Raw genomic sequence first — 21,475 nt, 5'->3', positions numbered from 1 at the left:
CTTGACAGACAGTAACTACACTTACTGGGATGAGCATTTAATAATGTAGGTAACTGTCAAATCACTGTTGTATACTTGAAATCCCTATAATATCATATATCAACTATACTTCAATTAAAACAAAATCAAACATGGACCTTAAATTTAAGGGTAGAAGAAGAGATCTAATCAAACAATTACAATACAAAGTAGAACATAGGAAGTGTCATGAGGGAGATAGTAATACATGGATTTAAATAAAGCATTCTTTTCCACCGAAGCAGAGGTACAGAGCAGGCTTTAGAAGTAAAAGAAAAAGTAAAAGCAAAGCAGAGAAGGAAAATTCTGGGGTATATTGGATATATAAGGGGAATACATAATTTAATAGAGAACTTGGGATTTGTGAAGGAAAACGGTGAGAAAGTTGCTTGGGAGGATCCATCAGGACGATCTCAAAAAGTCACCTACGACCACTGAAGGCCCTGGGCATTTATCAGTAAGTCAACGGCTCAGAAGTGGTGACAGAAGAAAAATCAATGACACAATTTATACACTATATTGGACAATCCTCCTCATATTCCCTTGACTTCATCTGTCTCTTGGACTCTTGCCAACAAGTCTTAGTGACAAATCCTTGTGGGTCTGCATGATTCCACCTGTAGTCTCTACCTCTTCCCACCAAATTCAGAAGAATGCAGTGCAGCACAGAGTGGGACCTAGCTTCCTCAGAAGGTACCAGGGGTCTACATTAAATAAGGGCCAAAAAGAGGCTTCAGGAGACTTTGTGAATCAATTTTTAAAAAAGGTTTCTTTCTCTATTTTATTCTTGTTATTTCAAAAACATCTTGGGAGGGCATGAAGACAGAATTGTTTTTTAAAAGTAATATTACCAAAGCACTGTTTTAACTCCAACAAATGTAGGCATACATCTGTCTATGGTATGGCATTACAGAATGGCTATCATTACTAATACCATGACATCCAGATAGCCTGTTCATTGTGACTAAGTGGAGAGCTATTTTTATTCAGGACTGACATAAGCTGGAAAATTTAGTATGTATGGGGTAAAAAGGGGCACATTTCATGAATCCTTTGTTTTTGGATTTCCTGCTAAAAGCAATGGGCACACATAATTGAACAAAGGCAAGCTGGTCTATAGTTTAAGACAGAAGAAGAAAGCTGAAGCAATGCCTCTATCATGTCACCATCTTCAAAATCATTGCTATTCCTCCCCAAAATTATGGAAAAACTGGCAGCACACTATGATTTACCTTCAGAATGCAACTGGATATAAATATTGATGCATTCAGTGTAGCTACATCCTGGCTTGTAACCACTATGTAAGTGAACGACCCCATCAAGAGAAAAGTTCTATTCTATGTTGCCTCTTTGGACAAAATGATAAAGCTTTTCTCTGCTTCTACTATAAAAAAATATCAGTATTTTGTACAAACATGAAAATACCTACAAAGCTTGTTTTGGGTCTGCTTCCTTGAAGAAGACAGAAGTTTCTCACCATACAAGACAGAGAAAACTCTCTGCTTTCTACACCTGCAGGTGCTGGTACCAAGGCCTAGAATCCTAAATGTCTGCCTATTGCCATGAAGATCATCAAATTACTTATTATTAATCCATCACTCAGGTCTTCAATCACTGCCGTGGAAAGAGCCTTTTCTTTTATTCCTAAGAAATGTAAGCCAAATGTAAAGTCCCTCTCTGGCATCAAAGTTCCCTGGCTTCCTAGAGAGCAAGGATCAAGCACCTGTGTGCTTCATTTCCATTTTCTCCAGAAAAATCACAAGTAATTTACATAAGTACACACACAGGAATTTCTGTCTAGGTACTGTGCATTCATCCAGGAAGTAAGGTGGTATAGCTTTCCCTCAGGAGTTGCACTTCATAATATACATTATTAGACAGTATTGAGCTATACTGAAACCTGGAATTTTGGTTCTTTCTGTGTAATTTCTTAGTTTTTTTCCTCACTAAACTCTCCCCACCTCCCTTCTTCCTCCTGACCTAAACAGAACTAACCTTTGATGGATTGAATGGGATACCCAGGTATGAAGAGCCTCGGAAACCACAGCGATTTAGATTTGATCCTAGAAAATAAAAATATATACTTATGTAATTTTAAGAATATCTTATTTTGTTGTCTATATTCTAAAGCAGTTCAATTTTACAGTCTTTCAGAAATAGAGTATTTCTGAAAATACCAAATCTGAAATCTGAAAATACCAAAGCTTTGTCACTGCTCCATTTTCATTGTAGCTCATGTTGAATGCTTACTGTGTGCCAGATCTATTCTAGGTGCTTTATGCAACTTCTTCATTTAATTTCCAAGCCAGTCAAAGACAAAATAATGATTTCCTACAATATACCTTTAGTTTACAGCCCAGCTCACTGCATACCAAATATTTTTGTAGTTTTCTTGTATGACCATTTTTCATGTGATAATATATTCAATCCCCAAACTACAGAACAGGAAGTTGGAGCTCAGATGTTAAGTGATATGCTCAGGGTAACAATCACAACACAACAGACTCTAGAACCCTCACTTCCCATCTAGTGTCTTATTACTTTAACTCATTGCTTCTTTACATTTTACATGTGAGCAACCTAAAGGCATAAGCTGCTGTAGAGTCACACAAAATATACGTACTTTGTATTTTATTATTAGACAGACCTTTATTCTGAGTCCAATAACCCACTTTGGTTTCAAGTAGACAGAACAATATAAATTAGCACTCAATCTAGTCTATTGGAAGTATATTTATTCACACTATCTAAAATTTTCACTTTTTAAGGTATCAATGGAACATAAACTACAAACTTAAGAAAGAGAATAAACTGGAAACTTAAGTCACACTCATGAAAAGGGAACTCTTGTGCACTGTTGGTAGGAGTGTAGACTGGTGCAGCCATTATGGAAAACAGTTACGGAGGTTCCTCAGTAAACTAAAAACAGAACTACCACATGATCCAGCAATCCCACTTCGGGGAATATATATCAAAAGGATACATAATCACTATCATGAAGAGACATCTGCATTCCCATGTTCACTGCAGCATTACTTACAATAGACAAGACTTGGAGACAACTCAAGTGTCCATCAATCAACAAATGAGTAAAGCAACGTACACATACACAAAGAAATATTACTCAGCCATAAAAAAAGAAGGAAGTCCTGCATTTTGTGACCATCTGGATGGAACCTGAAGGCATTATGCTATGTGAAATAAATCATACACAGAAAGGTAAATGCTGTATCTCACTTACGGGTGGAATCTAAAAATGCTGAACTTACAGAAACAGAGTAGAATCGTGGTTGCCAGGGGTGGGGTGTGCTTGTGTGTGTGTGAAATGGGGAAATGTTGGTCAAAGGGCACAAACTTCTAGCTATAAGATGAGTAAGTCCTGGGGATCTAATGTACAGTATGGTGACTACAATTAACAATACTTTATCATATACTTGAAAGTAGTTAAGAGAGATCTTATGAAACCGAATAAAGGAAACCTTGTTTAAAATGGAATCAGAAAGGGGTGCTCCTATGCTGTACCACTCTAAATTGCAGACCTCAAAAAGAGGAGACCCACTCTGCATTCCCAACAGAAAGAAGCCTGCTGCTCTACTACTCCAGCGGGAGGAAGGAAGAACGTCTCCTTGCTAGGCAATAAGCTCTGCCAACAGAAAAACACCACCGTCACCACCCTGAACTCTCACTTTCCTCCTGTGGACTTTCATTCAAGGCAGCCTCTCCCAACTTCCTCGTTTCCTTTGTAAAGTACCGTTCCTTGTTCCTCTCCTTTGATCCCTGGACTTGCCTCTGGTTTGCTAGCCCCTAACTGCAACTCCTCTGCTATGCCCGAACAACCCCATTTTACAGGCAAAATAACTGGCTGTTTTACACTGAAGGTCGACAATCTTAAATATTCTCACCACACACACAGTAATTATGGAGGTGTTAACTAACCTTTTTGTGGTAATCATCTTGCAGCATACATACGTATCAAGTCATCATGTTCTAACCTTACATATGTTGTCAATAATATCTCAATAAAACTGGAAAAAATTTATAAATATAAATAGTCATACCCACGATAAGAAAATAATTATGGTATTGAGAGCGATCAGAAAATCAGCATGATAGCTGTAGATGATAGAAATGGACTATTAGAACACTATCCATGCATTTTTAATAACAAAATCCAGGTGACTTAAAACTGGTTCTGGTATGTGGCGTTAGCTTCATATCTCTTATGACTGGTACACGACTAACTCATAATTACTGGTTTTTACTCTTCTATTTCTTCTAATCAGGTACTATACTCTACTCAGCTTTATATCCCCCAAATACTTAGAATAGTAGCTTATTTATTAATTCTTTGAACAGTTTAGGAAACTATACCCACTAAATTTAAAACTTCCCCTTAAGCATCTTCCCTCTGTTAACAAAAATTATTTTAAAAAGGGATACTATCTATTGGTGATAATGATATTGATGAGCATAGTTCTCTCATCTTTGCTAAAGATTCTTAAATTGGGAAGCCATTAAAGACTTACCAATATACATGAGTCATAAACAGGCTCACACCTTTGACCTGATAATGACACATCTGAGAATTTACTCCAATAACTTCAAAAATCATATGCACAGAAACACTTGCTGCAGTATTATAATGGTGAAAATTCAGAAGTGACACAAGTCCAACAGGCTGAGTATAACACACTATATCTACTTAAAGGCACACCATACTGCTATTAAAAGTAATATTTAGGGGAAACTGTGTAGCAACATCATAAAATGATCAAATTAAAAGAAAAAGATACAAACATATATGTGCATTACTATGCTTATAATTAAGCAAAGAGTAATTTTCTACAGAGCCTGGAAGGGAAGAAACAAAATAATATTGTGTGGAATGATAGAAGAGTGAATTTTGTTCTCTGCATTAGTCACTGTTGCCATAATAAATCAGCACAAATTTATTGACTAAAACAACCCCATGTTTCACCTCACTGTTCTGTACGGTCTGAAGTGAAAGGTGTGGCTCACCAGGCTAAAATCATGGTGTTGGCAGGGCTATGTTTATTACTGAAGACCCAGGGGAGCGATCTGCCTCCAAGTTCCTTCAGGTTGTTTGGCAGAATCAAGTTCCTTACAGTTGTGGGACTGCGGTCTCCAGTTCTTTGCTAGCTGTCAGCTGGGGACCCCTTAGCAGCCAGGGGCCACTCTTGCCATTGCTTGTCCCTAGGCCCTATAAGCTCTGATCCTTCTGGTGCTTAGAATCTCTGACTTCCCCTTCTGCAGTGTCCCTCTTTTGCTGCTTCACTGCATTTCTCTGACTCTTCTGCCTTCTCCTCCTTTTAAGAGCCCATCTGATTATACTGGGCCCATTTGTACATATCACACCTATAGATAATCTCCATTATTTTAAGGTCAGCTGATTAGTAACCATAACTTCATCTGCAAAGTCCACAGAACCTAGATTAGTGTTTCAGTGAATAGCCAGTAACAAGAACTTGGAGGGATGGCAGAGAACCTGTGAATTCTGCCTAACATTGCTTCCATATTCCACATTGGATTTAATGTTATACTTTTAAAATCTAAACACAGATTATCCTTTCCTTATCAAGACATGGATGCCTTGCTCATTTTCTCGTCACGTGTTTTAGTCCCTCCTGAATTGGGGAAGCAGCAGTGTCAAAAGATATATTTTCCTAGGTACTGTATCTTATCTGATGCCAAAATTGTTTTCCTATTATGACTGAAATTTCTGAAATCAGTTTCTTCTCCCACCCCCCACCTTAGGATTGCCTTTTTAAAGATTATCCTTTCAAGCTACTGACTTACTGATGGTTGTCTATGAAAATCTGATCCCATTTCTACTTTTGATGGAAGAAAAACTGATTTCATGTTTCAGGTCTGAGTTTATACTTTACTTAGGAAGTCTATCTTGAGCCCCCTGATAAGTTAGATAATTCTGCTGGGTATTTTACACAGAGGCTGACATACAGTCAGGGTTTAATAAATACTTGTTTCTGAATGAAATATCATTTCTTAGAGGTAAATGAATGAATAATATTTCTATTTGCTCATTTCTATGTTTTTAGCTACTTAAATCAGTAACTTTTCTAAAAAGCAGCAAAAACAGTGATGCTCAAAAATACTCCAAAAGGTTAGGCCACTGTGGCATGAACATTTGGAATCAAACTGAAGATCCTATTCACACTAGCTACTAGCTCTGTGATCTGTAGGTAAGTTAACACCCTCTCCGTGCTAGTTCCCTCCATTTTTGAACTAGGAACAGTACTATATCACAAGCAATATCTTGCAGGGTTCTTGTCAGGGTTAAAGGACATGTTCAGATTGTGCTCAGCACAGTAACGAAAGCTCAATTAACAGCAACTGTTGAGAATCAGTTAATCAGATTTTTATCAAAAGTGAAACAGGAGGAAATGAACAGCGTCTGTTGCAATTTATCAAGAAAAGTTTCCTTAGAGTAAAAATGCCTTTCTTCTGCCTTTTCAAAAGGAGAATACATACTGTCATCTTAAAAATTCATTAGGCAATCTATTCTGGCTCCTGTCAAGATTTGTCCGTTATTGTACTTTCTTTTAAAATTCTAGTAAGCTAACCTATTCATGCTAATAAATATATAAACATGCAATTTATTCCAAATTACAACTGGATACATACTCAGGGTAAAGTTCAAACTTGCCTGGATGTTCTTAGATAGCACCATCTACTGTTTCATTTCAGTATTAGCAAAACAAACTAAAAGTATGGCCTGGCTGTTCAACAGAATAACGTACAGTTTGAAAAATAGATGCCTCCTGGGTCCTAAAACCCAGGCCCACACCAAAACCTTGAGGGGGAACTAGACAATCATATATAAAAAAGAAGTTTTTCTGTGATACACAGATTTGAGAACCTCTGATTGGGTGAATGCATCCTTCACTAGCATAGAGCCATGAAGTCCAACTAGTTTATATTGCTACATGGAAGTAATTTAGGTAACAATGTATCACAAAAATAAAGATTACTTCAGAAAAATGAAATTGGGTAAATTGGAAGAAATGGAGAAGCAGCACAAATGGGAATGTATACATACATGGGATATGTGTGTGTGTGTTTATATCTGAGCGTGTAGAGGGATATGTTATCAGAGAATATGTTTAGCTATATCAATCCCTCTATTTGTGTGCCTGCACATAAGAGAAATTATTAAGCTACACAGCCAACTCCTGCCTGATGACTGGGTCATATTTCACTTTAAATTAAGGGTTTACCTATTAAGCTCATAATAAACACCAACTATATGCTTCCACCAATTAAAGATGAAAATAGCACATCTCCCTCTTTTAAAATAAAATAAAAATATATTACCATTTATAGTTACATAATAAAGGACAACTTGTGGGCTAAAATACCACCACACTATTAATGGTGGTGATGATGCTTAAATGATATTCAAAACCTGATTTGGTCATGTTCTCAACTTTCTGATTCCCATTTTAAAAATTAGGTTTTTGCCCCAAGCAAACAATTCAAGTGAAGAATGTGGCGATTTTTTATGCAAAAATGAACATTTATATTTTATGACTGTAAAGATAATTCCTTAAAGGTCTCAAGAAACCTTGTGTTTCTTATTTCAGGATGTTAAGAGACCCAGACAAGTAAAAAATTCTGTAACTTAAAAAAGAACTTTTTATATCTATTCTCTAAATTTCACAGATTAGCTTTAGAACTGAACCTAGACCAATTAAAGAAAAGGCAGGTGAGAGACTTCCTTTCTTAGAAACCAGAGATTTAATAGTGTTTCATCCAACAAAATAGTAAATTGAGAATTTAGAATTGCAGTTGGACTGTGGAAAGACCTGTGGTGTGGCCTACCAGACACACCATCAGGCTGCTGGGGACATAAGCCAACTACTGCAGAACCATCTCTGCAAAAAATTCTTGATCTACAACACTTCCAAAACAGGTGCTCTGTAATTTAAAAAATTTGCAACACTATCAATTTAGCCACATGAAACTATACTTACATTTTTGAGCATGTTATTAAAAAAAGACAGTAATGTGACCGAAAAATCTACTAAAAAAAAAAACCTCACAGAAAAAAACATTACATGATAAACAGCACTTACTGCACTGACTTAGTATTGGAAATATTCAGTAATGATATTTCTAGTCCTCTGATATTTCTATTATTGGAATTTGGAAATAATGGAAATATCAAAGGACTGGAAAACAGAAAATATTCTAATTTTGCCTCTAGCATTAACTGGTTGTATTACTGTGGAAAATTATTAATCTCTCTGGACTTTAATATCCTCATTTATAAAATAATGGACTATAACATTCCTTGCTCTATTCTAGCTCCAAAAATCTCTGGTCGTGGCCTTGACCAGAGAAGGGAATACACCACTTCCAGCCCGATCCCTGTGTTTCCTAGACACTTCCTGAGGTGGATGGGGAGGGCCTTAGCCCTCCAGCAGTCTGAGCACTCTTATTCCTAGGGTCCCATTTGGGTCTTCACAATGCTGGAGGTAAGTGGAAGGCCAGGGATAATTCTGATTAAATATTCACAATGTAGGTAAGTGCCACCCATGACAGTCTCCACCAGGGACTCACACTTCAATGGTAAAGCCGCACTGGGACTTGTAGTCAGCCACTGGGGATTTCAGTTGACTCTGCGACTTAATGTGTGCGTGGCCTGGGCAGGTCTCTGAATAGCAGCTCTGCCTCTCATGTTCCTCTTAAGGGAAAGGCAGATTGAGGGAAGAACAAACCAAGACAGCACTTTGAAAATTACAAAATATTTTAAAATGTACATTATTTCTGCATTAGCAAAGTATCAATATTTGTGAATAACCAGTAACTTAAAGTTTTTAATTGTTTATTTTTGTTGTGCTCTGAAGAGTGGTTAAGCGAAGGCTTTTTGTCTTGAATTCTTAAATACAGTAACATTGTAAACATTCAAACAATGCAGATATACAGGATAAAATTAAAGTATCTTATCCTGCTATCTGCCACCTCCATTTTCATCTATTCTCTCCATAGATTTTCTATGTATCCTTTTGAATCTTCCCTATGCATTTATATTTGATTATTAAAACAAAATACTGCTGTACAAGTTTGATTAAATCACAGGCCATCAGTGACTGATTCAACCTAGCCCCTCTCCCTTCACCAGAGGTCATGGGATGGGACTGAAAAGTTCCAACCCTTGAATGACACCGTTGGCTCCACTGTCAACCACTTCAACCATCCTGAGCACTTTTCAAAAGTCACCTCATTAATACAACAGAAGAGACCAAAGGAAGTGAGAACCGAGACCAAACATATATATGAATGACAAAATGTATTATTTCTTTTAAGTCACAATATTGTAATGTTCTATGCTAAATGTGAAAATACAGACAAAAGAAACAGTAACAGTAAAGCTGGAGAAGGTACGAGTGATATAATAGTCCAACAACTGTGGATACATAAACATGCTTTAGGCATGAAAGGGAAAAGGAAACTAAGACAGAAACATTCTCTGCCCTCCAGAAGTTTACAAATCGTATGTGAGCAAAAATATTTTACACAACAATTAAGTTGCAATGACTAAAAAAAAAATAGAAGAAAAACTAGTAATGGGCTTCAAACTAATGAAGTCCATGGAGTTGACAAGTACAATGGGAAAGACAACTTTGATGGGTCTCAAAAACAGATGGTGACTACCAACCCTAATTCAACAAAGTTTTATATTTTCATCTAAGTACAATTAATATGAGATAGCACATCAATCATTAATGAAACAGCTAAATGAACTTTTGCAACATAACCTCACCCATATAACCAGCATTCAGCTCAGGAAAGAATAAAAGACTGCAGGCCGGTGGTTGCTGCTGGAGCAGAGAAGAAAGATGGCCTGGGACTGCAGTTTGTGAGCAATAAACGGGTTTTAAACTTTAAAAAAAAAAGAATACAAGACCGCACCCCAGAAACCCCTTCTTCTTCCTTCTATTCACTTCCCAAAAGCTCAGATCAGTTTTTCCTATTTTTGTACTTTGTATAAATAGAATAATACACCAGGTAGTTTTCTCTTTCAAAACACGTTTGTGACATTTACCCCAAATCTTGGTAGTTGTAGATTGTTCTTTCCCACTACTGGATAGTATTCCACTGTGTGATATTCTAATACATCATTTGGTAGTTACACTGATAATGGGTAGTGTATAGTTCCTGCTTTGGGGCTCTTGTGAAATACAGTGCTATAAATATTCTAGTATGTATCTTTTGGTGAACACATTTTCATTTCTGTTGGGTATGTATGAGGGACTAAAACTGTTGGATCATAGACTGCACATATGTTCAGCTTTGGTAAACACTGCCAAATAGTCTTCCAAAGTAGTAAAACTCCCTCAGCATTGTATGAAAGTTCCAGTTGTGCTATATTCTTGTCAGCTATTATTTTCCACCTTTTCATTTTAGCCATTCTAATGAGTATTTATCAAACACAATTACTATGGATAATGTGAAAGTTCAGGTAACAGCAAATCTCTCACAACAAAAGTTTGAATAATGAGAAAAGCAACCAGCCTTTATCAGAATATGGGTATTAAGGTGTTGTAAAAACCCATTTCACTAATAAAATGGTAGGGGAAAGTAAACACATATTAAAGCAGAATAAAACACAACTCAATCATGGGGCCAGCAAACAGTGCTTAAAAATAGGGGAAAATAAAAGAAAAAACAAAGTAGGAAACACAGTATGTGAACTGTAACCTATAGAATGAGTTTTCTCAGTAACACGTTATGGTCCATACTTTTCAGAGACAATGGCTATTTTATTTCAGGGGAATGAGCATCAGTAAACTTTTTCTGAAAAATAAAATATATCTAAGCAAAAACATACAGATAGCTTTTGTATGTACCACAGTATACAATTTCCAACCTGTACTATTTGAGATGATTACCTTCTTAAGAAACTGAGTGTATAGTTTGATCAGGACACATATTTTTAGTAAACAACTAAAAATGAGAATCTGTAATTATACTACTTAAAAAAAAATCCTCACTTAAAAAAATCCTGGTAGAAGAAAACACAATTACTTCTATTTTGCAGGTAACTAGAATTGTGACCTTACCTCAGCCACAAGCTTCTACAGAATGAGGAGCTTATCTTATAATTTATCAAAGCCCTCCTCCACTCTGCTTAGCACAGAACATTTAATATGTATTACTCACCAACACGTTACAATCCGTAACTACTACTATGTCATATTTATTTTTTCATGTAGCTAGAGAAAAGTGATTAATGCTTAATCATTTTTTAATAAGAATTTGTCAACAGGCACAAATTTTTTAAATTATGTAAAAATACACACTATGAATTTCAAGAACAAGTAAAAAGCCACAAATTATATCCAACAGCATCTGCTAACAAATCAAACCACTTCCTTCTAAATGGTTTTACCTTATTATTTTCACAAAGTTCATCTGGATGAGATTTACACGTTTACTCCAACCAATGAAAAACAAAGGGAATTCACAAATGCTAACTCTTAAAAGACAGGTAAGTAGTGACCATGATGAAAATGGAGTGATTTTTCTGGGTGTTTATTATTTGCTTATCTGTCAAAGTTAAACTTCTAACATTTATAAGTTAAATCCATGTTAGGTATTTTACACTTGGTAGAGTACACAAAAGAGCTGAAAAACTTGTGTGTACTTAGTTGATCAGGTAATTTATGGATTTTGAGGATTTCCTTGAGTGATCAAAATAAAGTATAAGAAGTATAAAAATGACTGAAGTGTCAGTTAAGAATTGTAAGAAAACACGAGAGAAATGCTAGTGAGACATTAGAGGGAAAAGGATCAGCAGAATGAAACAAAACTTTCTGATGGCAAAGCATTTTCCACTGAAGAGACAACAAAGACGTTGGGAATGAAAAATGCTATACCACTAATCAAACAAAAAACTTTCAAGTACCAAGAATTAATAAGCAGTCACCAATGTAGATGCCTACAAATAACACAGTAGATAATATAACAATTAAATAACAATGTAGATGCCTACAAATAACATGTGAACCTCTATTTAATTCCAGACAATTCTAAAGTATTCTCTCAAGAGATTAGTAGACTTAAAAACACTCCACTGAGACAGAATGGGAGTGTTGCATTATAAGGAAAACATAGATGAATAAACTATGTTAATAGTTTACAAATAAATACTAAGATTTGCTAATCCAACATATGTTATTCCAGGTACTAGCCATTAAAATATTTTATTAAAAATAAAATGTTAAAAACTCACTCACTGTCTTCTGTGGGAAGGACCTGCAGGGAGTAAATCCATTCTATTATATCATCCTTGTTCACCACATCTAAGGAATCCAACATATCCAGTCCGGAGAGTGCAAAAAATGCAATTGTCAACCTAGAAGAAAAAAAAATTTAAATTCTGTCTTAACTGTCAAACCACTAAAGTCTTTCTGGTTCAGGAAAATAACAAAGTCATTCTAATTTTACAATAGTTTAAACAATACTCTCATCTTTCGAAAGCCAACAAACCCACTTTATTTGTACAATTTAATAATATCAATCAAACCTTTTGTTTCATTTCTAAAAAGGGACATTTAGGGGATAAAAAAAACCAATCTATTCACTGAAGTCAGTTTATCAGCAAACCGAAGGTTAAAGCAGATTTAAAAAAAAGAGAATTCCCTATACCTAATTAGTACCAGTCCAAAAGGCTGAAAAATATATGAAAACTTCAGTTTTTACTAATTTGCCAAGAGCAATTATGCTTATAGCTGGTGCTTAAGGATTATTAGAATAAATCCACCTTTATTCAAATTTGTTTACAAATAATGTGACCCCTTGGAAAAAACATAATAAATTTTGGCAAATAAGGAACACTTTAAAAAATGAACAAATGTTTCAACTCCATTTTCCCAGAGAGGATTCTCTGTTGGAATGAAAAATTGTAAGCAACACCCTCCCTCACCATGACCCTGCCTTAATCAGAAATCAAAACCTTGTGCTTTTGTATAAAAACTAGTGCCTTAGATTTCGGATTAAAGATGGTGGTGTAAGAGGTGAGACAGAGACCTCCTCCTAAAACCACATATAATATGAAAATATAATTTAATACAACTAATCCTGAAAGAGCATCAGGAAAGAAGGCTGCACCAGACTACATACATCTGGAGAAAAGAGCAGGCCTCATGGAACAGGGTAATGTACCAAAGCTGTGACCCAGCGGGGCCCAAACCTTTCCCCCACCCCAGTTCGCCTGCGGGAGGAAGAGAAACACAGCGGGGAGGGAGTAGAGTCCTGGGACTGCTGGATACCTAGCCCTGGAGATCTGCTCTGGGAACACGAACCTACATTGCATGGTGCTCTTGTGATTTAGTGTGGCTGGAAAGCTAAGACAGGTGGAATACCTGGAGAGACAGAGATTCCAGCTGCTCGTGGAAAACAGGGATTCATATCCGGCTGATATGGGTGGGCAGTCTGAGAGACTTCCTAACAGCGAGAGGGCTGCTAAAGGGGCAAGGATTGCAGAGAGCTTACTGTTCAGGAGAAAGGACAGGTAGACAAAACTGTGTGGGTGCACTCTGCCCAGCAGATTGGGAGCTTAAACAATCTTCAGGAGCTCCATCCTCCTGGCTGGCTATGCAGCTCCAAGGCTCACCACCGTGGTACATAGCCTGCTGTGTCTTCCTCCCGACTAGCCTGCATTTGGCTCAGGCTCGCAAACCAGCAACCCTTGCTGTGGGTGTCAGGCCAGCGAGAGGGAAGCCCGCCTATGGCAGCTACAAACACAAAGCATAGAGGCTTACACCTGTGTGTTCAGCCCACTGGTTCTGGCAGTAGAGACAGTGATAGCAGCCGGGAGGCAGGAAACAGCTCTTTCCTCCCCCTAAGCACCAACACCGCTGGCCTGCAACACCCGACATTGCCCTAGGGGCTGAGCAGCTCCAGAGAGTAGAGCTTCTGGGCACTAGAGGGCATCACAGACAAATTATGAAACATCAAAGGAACCTGGTTCAAAGCAAAATTATGAATACACCTAAGAAAGATTCAAATGAAATCGACCTCATGAATCTTCCTGAAAGAGATTTCAAAATAAAAATCATTAAAATGTTCATGGAAGTACAGAAAAAATATTCAAGAACTGAGGAATGAATTTAGGACGGAGATCCAGTCGTTGAAGAATACAATGGAGAATATTAAAAGCAGATTAGATACGGTGGAGGAGACGATAAATGAAATAGAAATTAGGGAAGAGGAATACAAAGAAGCTGAGGCACAGAGAGAAAAAAGGATCTCTATGAATGAAAGAATACTGAGAGAAATATGTGACCAATTCAAACGGAACAATAGTTGTATTATAGGGGTACCAGAAGAAGAAGAGAGAAAAAGAGATAGAAAGTGTCTTTGAGGAAGTAATTGCTGAAAACTTCCTCAATCTGGGGAAGGAGATAGTCTCTCAGGCCACGGAGGTACACAGATCTCCCAACACAATGGACCCAAGGAAGACAACACCAAGACATATAGTAATTAAAATGGCAAAGATCAAGGATAAGGACAGACTATTAAAAGCAGCCAGAGAGAAAAATAAGATCACATACAAAGGAAAACCCATGAGGCTATCATCAGACTTCTCAGCAGCTACCTTACAGGCTAGAAGGGGGTGGCATGATGTATTTGATGCAAGGAAGCAGAAGAGCCTCGAACCAAGAATACTTTATCTGGGAAGATTATCATTTAAATTGAAGGAGGGATTAAACAATTTCCAGATAAGCAAAAGCTGAGAGAATTTAGCTCCCACAAACCATCTCAACAGTGTATTTTGAAGGGACTGCTATAGTTAGAAGTGTTCCTAAGGTTAAATAGCTGTCACCAGAGGTAATACAAAAGGATAGACAAAGAGTACAGAATATGATACCTAATATATAAAGAATGGAGGAGGAAGGAGGGAAAAAAAAAGAACCTTTAGATTGTGTTTGTAATAGTATACTAAGTGAGTTAAGTTAGACTCTTAGATAGTAAGAAAGTTACCCTTCAACCTTTGGTAATCATGAATCTAAAGCCTGCAATGGCAATAAGAACATACATATCAATTATCACCCTAAATGTAAATGGTCTGAATGCACCAACCAAAAGATTAAGAGTCACTGAATGGATAAAAAATAAGACCCAACTATAGCTGCCCACAAGAGACTTACTTCAAACCCAAAGACATACACAGACTTAAAGTCAAGGCATGGAAAAAGATATTTCATGCAACTGATAGGGAGAAAAAAGCAGTTGTTGCAGTACTTGTATCAGACAAAATAGGCTTCAAACCAAAGAAAGTCACAAGAGACAAAGAAGGACATTACATAATGATAAAGGGGTCAAAGGGATATGACCATTATAAATATCTATGCACCCAACACAGGAGCACCAGCATATGTGAAACAAATACTAATAGAATTAAAAGGGGAAATAGAATGTAATACATTCATTCTAGGAGACTTCAACAATCCACTCACTCCAAAGGACAGATTAATCAGACAGAAAATAAGTAAGGAGACAGAGGCATTGAACAACACATTCGAATAGATGGACCTAACAGACATCAACAGAACTCTACACCCAAAAGCAGCAGGATACACATTCTTTTCAAGTGCATACAGAACATTTTTCAGAATAGACAACATACTAGGCCACAAAAAGAGCCTTAGTCAATTCAAAAAGATTGATATTCTACCAACCAACCTCTCAGATCACAAGGGTTTAAAACTAGAAATAAATTGCACAAAGAAAATTAAAAGGCTCACAAACACATGGAGGCTTAACAACACGCTCCTAAAGAATCAATGGATCAATGACCAAATAAAAACAGAGATCAAGCAATATATGGAGACAAATGAAAACAACAGCACAACGTCCGAACTTCTGTGGGACGCAGCAAAGGCAGTTCTAAGAGGGAAGAATATAGCAATCCAAGCCTATTTAAAGAAAGAACAATCCTAAATGAATAGTCTAAATTCACAATTATTGAAACTGGAAAAAGAAGAACAAATGAAGCCCAAAATCAGCAAAAGAAGGGATATAATAAAGATCAGAGAATAAATAAAATTGAGAAGAATAAAACAATTGAATAAATTGAGAATTAAAAAATTGAGAAAGAATAAATAAAATTGAGAAGTATAAAAAAATTGAGAAGAAAAAATTAATGAAACCAAGAGCTGGTTCTTTGAGAAAATATACAAAATAGATAAACCCCTATCCAGACTTATTAAGAAAAAAAGAGAATCTACACACATAAACAGAATCAGAAATGAGAAAGGAAAAATCACGACAGACACCACAGAAATACAAAGAATTATTAGAGAATACTATGAAAATCTATATGCTAACAAACTGGATAACCCAGAAGAAATGGACAACTTTCTAGAAAAATACAACCTTCCAAGACTGACCCAGGAAGTAGCAGAAAATCTAAACAGACCAATTACCAGCAACAAAACTACAAAGAACAAAACTCCAGGCAAGATGGATTCACTGCTGAATTTTATCAGGCATTTAGATACTTCCAAACTCATTCTATGAAGCCAGCATCACTCTAATACCCAAAGTAGACAAAGACACAATACAAAAAGGAAAATTACAGACTAAGATCCCTGATGAACATCAATGCAAAAATCCTCAACACATTAGCAAACTGAATTCAAAAATACATCAAAAAGATCATCCATCATGACCAGGTGGGATTTATTCCAGGTATGCAAGGGTGATACAATATTCATAAATCAATCAACATCATATATCACATTAACAAACAGAAAGACAAAAATCACATGATCGTCTCAATAGATGATGAAAAAGCATTTCACAAAATTCAATATCCATTCATGATAAAAACTCTTAATGGAATGGGTATACAGGGTAAGCACCTCAACATAATAAAGGCCATATACGACAAACCCACAGCCAACACCATACTCAAAAACAAAAAGCTGAAAGCTTTTCCTCTAAGATTGGGAACAAGATAAGGACACCCACTCTCACCGCTTTTACTCAACATAGTACTGGTGGTTCTAGCCACAGCAATCAGACAACACAAAGAGATAAAGGCATCCCAATTAGTAAAGAAGAAATTACACTGTCACTATTAGCAGACAACATGATATTATACATAGAAAACCCTAAAGATTCCACCAAAAAACTATCAGAACTACTAACTGAATTCAGCAAAGTTGCATGAAAAATAATTAATGCAGGGAGATTTGTTGCATTCCTATATATTAACAATGGATGAGCAGAAAGAGATATCAGGAAAACAATTCAATTTACAATTGCATCAAAAAGAATAAAATACATAGGAATAAACCTAAACAAGGAAGTGAAAGACCTAAAAACTATAAGAAACTCATGAGGGAAATTAAAGACACCAATCTGTAGGGTGCCTTTTTGTTCTGCTGATGTAGTCCCACTTGTTCATTTTTATTTTGTTTTCTTAGCCAAAGGAAATGCATCCAGGAAAATGTTGCTCATTCTTACATTTAAGAGATTTTTGCCTGGGTTTTCTTCTTCTAAGAGTTTTATGGTTTCATGACTTACATTTAGGTCTTTGATCCATTTTGAGTTTACTTTTGTGTATGGAGTTAGACAATAATCCAGTTTCATTCTCTTACATGTAGATGTCCAGTTTTTCCAATACCAGTTGTTGAAGAGGCTGTCTTTTTCCCATTGTATATTCATAGCTCCTTTATCATATATTAACTGACCATATGTGCATGAATTTATATCTGGGCTTTCTGTTCTTTTCCATTGATCCATGGGTCTGTTCTTTTGCTAGTATCAAATTGTTTTGATAACTGTGGCTTTGTAGTAGAGCTTGAAGTCAGGGAACATAATCCCCCCAGCTTTGTTCTTCTTTCTCAGGATTGCTTTGGCTATTTGGGGTCTTTTGTGGTTCCATATGAATCTCAGAACTATTTGTTCTAGTTCATTGAAGAATGCTGTTGGTAATTTGATAGGGATTGCATTGAATCTGTAAATTGCTTTAGGCAGGATGGCCATTTTGACAATCTTAACTCTTCCTATCCATGAGCAAGCACACAGGATGGTTTTCTGGGATTCGCGACTTTGGGCACAACAAGGAAAACACACGTTTATCAGTTTAATAAAAGATGCCATAAAGAATACACATTAACAGCCAGATGAAGAGATACAAGGTCCCAAATAAAGGAGCTTCTATCTTGGAATTTGGGCCTCGCTCGGTAGCACATGGAGGTGTTCTGGTCCCCCAATCATAGCAGCTCTCTCTGATGCAGAAGCAGAATCCAAGACAGTGATAAGCTCTTCTCAGGGGGTTTTGTGAGGGCTTCATTGCACAGTCATGACTGACTAAATTATTGGCCGTTGGCTGATTCAACCTCCAGTCCCTGCCTTTGGGTGGGTCCAAAAGTCTTCATTAACATGACAAACACTCATTTCACCTCTAAGACTGCACTGTTTTCCGGAACTGTAGATGAAGACCATATGTACCTGGGAAATATGAATTTGGTCATATGAGTGACCAAACATGTATTTCTTATGACTCATTATATCACAGCCTCCCTAAAGAAATCTGGATTAGGTACCTGCCCTTCCTATATGCTCCCACGAACCCTATACTAACACAGCATAGAACTTTATTGAAACTGCTTGCTTGTCTTGTTCACCTGTGCTCCAGGACCTACCATAATAAGTATAATACGGATTTCTTGGCCATCTCGGCAAAAGCAAAATACAAAATTTCCAATACTGAGCCAGTCATGCAGTGCTCAAAATAGACCAACGACTCCGAGTTCAGAAAATGTGGAGAGATCAGAGTAAAAACAACGTGCTCTCTCTTTCCATCCAGTCACATGCAGCCTTGGAGGCTCACTTCAAAATACAGCAGTGCAAGGATCGCCTCCTCCTTTCCTTCTCTCATCCCCAGACTTTTACTCTGAATGACTAATTCATAGTTTCTTAGTCTCTGCCAGATCACACTCCTCAGCCAATTACAACTTACAAGGCTTCCGCTAATACATTTTCTAGCAGGCTGCTTCACCAACACTGCACCTCTTTCGCCAATCTCCTACCATTAGATTTGTAATTGCTGGTAAATTAGTTTCTCCTCAAACCTTATAGGCGCTGTACCGCTGTTACACAGCAAACACCACACAGGCATTCAATTAACAATAACGGTATATGGACAGCATAGGAGAGACTATTTATCTAAAATACGAAGATAAACGATTTTTTGCCTTTAATACTCGGAAGTAATGAGGCCAAGTGACTTACAGGCTCGAAGAAGTAAAGGAAGCTAGGAGTTGGCAGGAAAAATGGCCGTCAAGTCCCAAAGCCCTCGACTGACAGCCCCCGCGAAGCGTCCCGCCCGAGCTCGGGAGGATGCGGGTGGCCGCAGGCCCGCCCGAGAGGGAGGCCCCGGGCACAGCCGGGTGGGCGGTGGCGCAGCTCCTTCGGGCGCCCAATTAGCCGCCGGCTCCGCGGTGCCCTTCCGCCGCGGCCGGGCCCGTGCAGCAGCGCTGACGGGGCCCACGAGTTACCTGCTGGTCTCCAGCGAAGAATAACGCTCGGGCAAGACGTGGAGGCAGCGCTGGAAGAACCGTACGTGCCGGTCCCGTAGGAAATCCAGCCGCTCACCCTCGCCGCTCCCAGCCGGCCCCTCGTCCTCCGTGGCCGCCATACTGCTGCGGAAGCGACGTCAGCTACGACCCGGAAGCAACTGGCGCGCGGCGCACGGGACCTGCGAGCGGGCGACGGCGGGGGAAGGGACGTGCGCGCGCCGCGGACCCAGCGGGTAGCGGCAGCGCACTCTTAAGTGCGGGGCTTGCGCGGTTCTGCGTCCCTCCGGTTTCCCCTTAGACTGCGTGGGACCCGCCTTTTCTACTCTTTAGCTCCAGAGGGCTAGAAGCACCTCGCAAACCCTGCAAAATTCAGCCCCCAGATGCACAAGTCCCTCCAGAACTTTTATCCTCGTTGGATACTTGGGAGGAAATGCAAGGTCAATAGCTACGAGTTCCTTTGAGAGAATCACAGCCCGTAAGGATGGCATATCCTAAAATAGTGAAATTGCCAACAGGCTCAATTTTGAAAGCCAACAGTTTTAGGCTGAATGCACACAGGAACTAAACCTACAAATCAAACTAGAGATTAAAAAAATGTTTATTGAGCAATTTTTAACACTTCACAAGTTCAGACTTTCCTAGTCCTCTCTGGAATCACTTTAAAATATACATAAACGCGATATACACACATACACATGTATTCATGTGGGACTACTTGCATCATTTTCTTTCACAAGTCTTGAAAAGATTTTACTCTCCGCTTGAGTCAGTGTGGCATTCCGCTTCGATTTTGCATGTTTGCAACCGCAAACTCAAATGTTCTCCAACTACCCGTACGCTCAAAACTGAAATAACATGCTTCTGGTTATTTTTTCAACAAGTTGCTTCAGCCACATACTATTCCCTTTAAAAGTTCATGAGGCAGTCTTGGGGGTTTGGGGGGGAATCCACTCAAGGATCAGGCCTGAACTAGGTTCTTTGAGCTAACAGTATTTTGAGTATACTTTTGTTAGCTTTCTCAGAAAATGTATTTCTTAAAAAGGGTATTGTGTGGGTGACAGTTTTCCTACACTTAACTCAGCAGTTCAAGTACCTGTTTTTTTGTACTAGTAATTACTTACTCACATATAGTCCTGTATGTTTGACAAACACTGCGTTAAAAAAATCCAGATATGGACAGACAGTATCCTTGGTGCTTCCTTACAAATGCACAGGCCATAGTTCTTGCCCCTCACCTATGCCCAGTCTAGAGGAGTTTTCACTCCATTATACAAGTAAGATCTCTCTTATATTTACACATATGCACCATGAAATGTCTGGAGATGTTCAAAGTCAAGTCACATCATGCACATTTAACTTAAAATGAACTATGCTCACTTTATGTCTAATGTACTAAGTGATTTAATATAGTTACTAAAATGTACCCTACAACTATAGCTATTTTAAAATAGGCTTATTTTTGGAAAAAGTTACGCTGATTGGGGAATATGAGTGCTTCATAACATTTTTCCCTTTGGCGTTTCTTCATAATTTCTTAGTCATATGCTTTTGAAACTAGTATAAGAAATGTTTATGTGACATCTCTTATACGAGCCTGTAACTGAAGACACTATAAGTTTACTCTACATCCTATAAATAAAGGATCCATATAATAAATTCATTTATTTTAGACTCTGTTGGGCTGGCTTTCCGCAAAGAAAGTTCCATACTTTCTTTTATTAAGAAAACAAAACAAAATATAAACAAAGCCTTAAGAATCACATTATTCTTACCTTTGATGCAGGAAATAGAAAGCTGAGTTTGTGTGCAACAAAAAGTAACAAGGTAGAAAGCAACACTTAAGAAACCTTTACTTTCTATACCTTGTAGCAGTTCAG

General features: G+C 37.8%; 1 protein-coding gene across 3 annotated transcripts in view; it reads right to left on the bottom strand.

Annotated features, from left to right (window-relative positions):
- Positions 1–19,737, bottom strand: part of PGGT1B (protein geranylgeranyltransferase type I subunit beta) — a 50,657-nt gene extending 30,920 nt beyond the window's left edge. For all 3 annotated transcript variants that reach the window (XM_036932523.2, XM_057490761.1, XM_036932524.2), the window contains exons 1-3: positions 19,578–19,737; positions 12,300–12,418; positions 2,014–2,081 (exon numbers count right to left, since the gene is read on the bottom strand). In XM_036932523.2, the coding sequence (XP_036788418.2) occupies positions 2,014–2,081; positions 12,300–12,418; positions 19,578–19,717 (327 nt within the window). In that variant the 5' untranslated portion in view covers positions 19,718–19,737. The remainder of the gene's footprint in view (positions 1–2,013; positions 2,082–12,299; positions 12,419–19,577) is intronic.
- Between the last annotated feature and the right edge of the window lie 1,738 nt (positions 19,738–21,475).

Source organism: Manis pentadactyla, chromosome 13 (genome assembly GCF_030020395.1).
Source record: "Manis pentadactyla isolate mManPen7 chromosome 13, mManPen7.hap1, whole genome shotgun sequence".
NCBI lineage: Eukaryota > Metazoa > Chordata > Mammalia > Pholidota > Manidae > Manis > Manis pentadactyla.
This window is presented reverse-complemented; position numbering and strand designations above follow the sequence as displayed.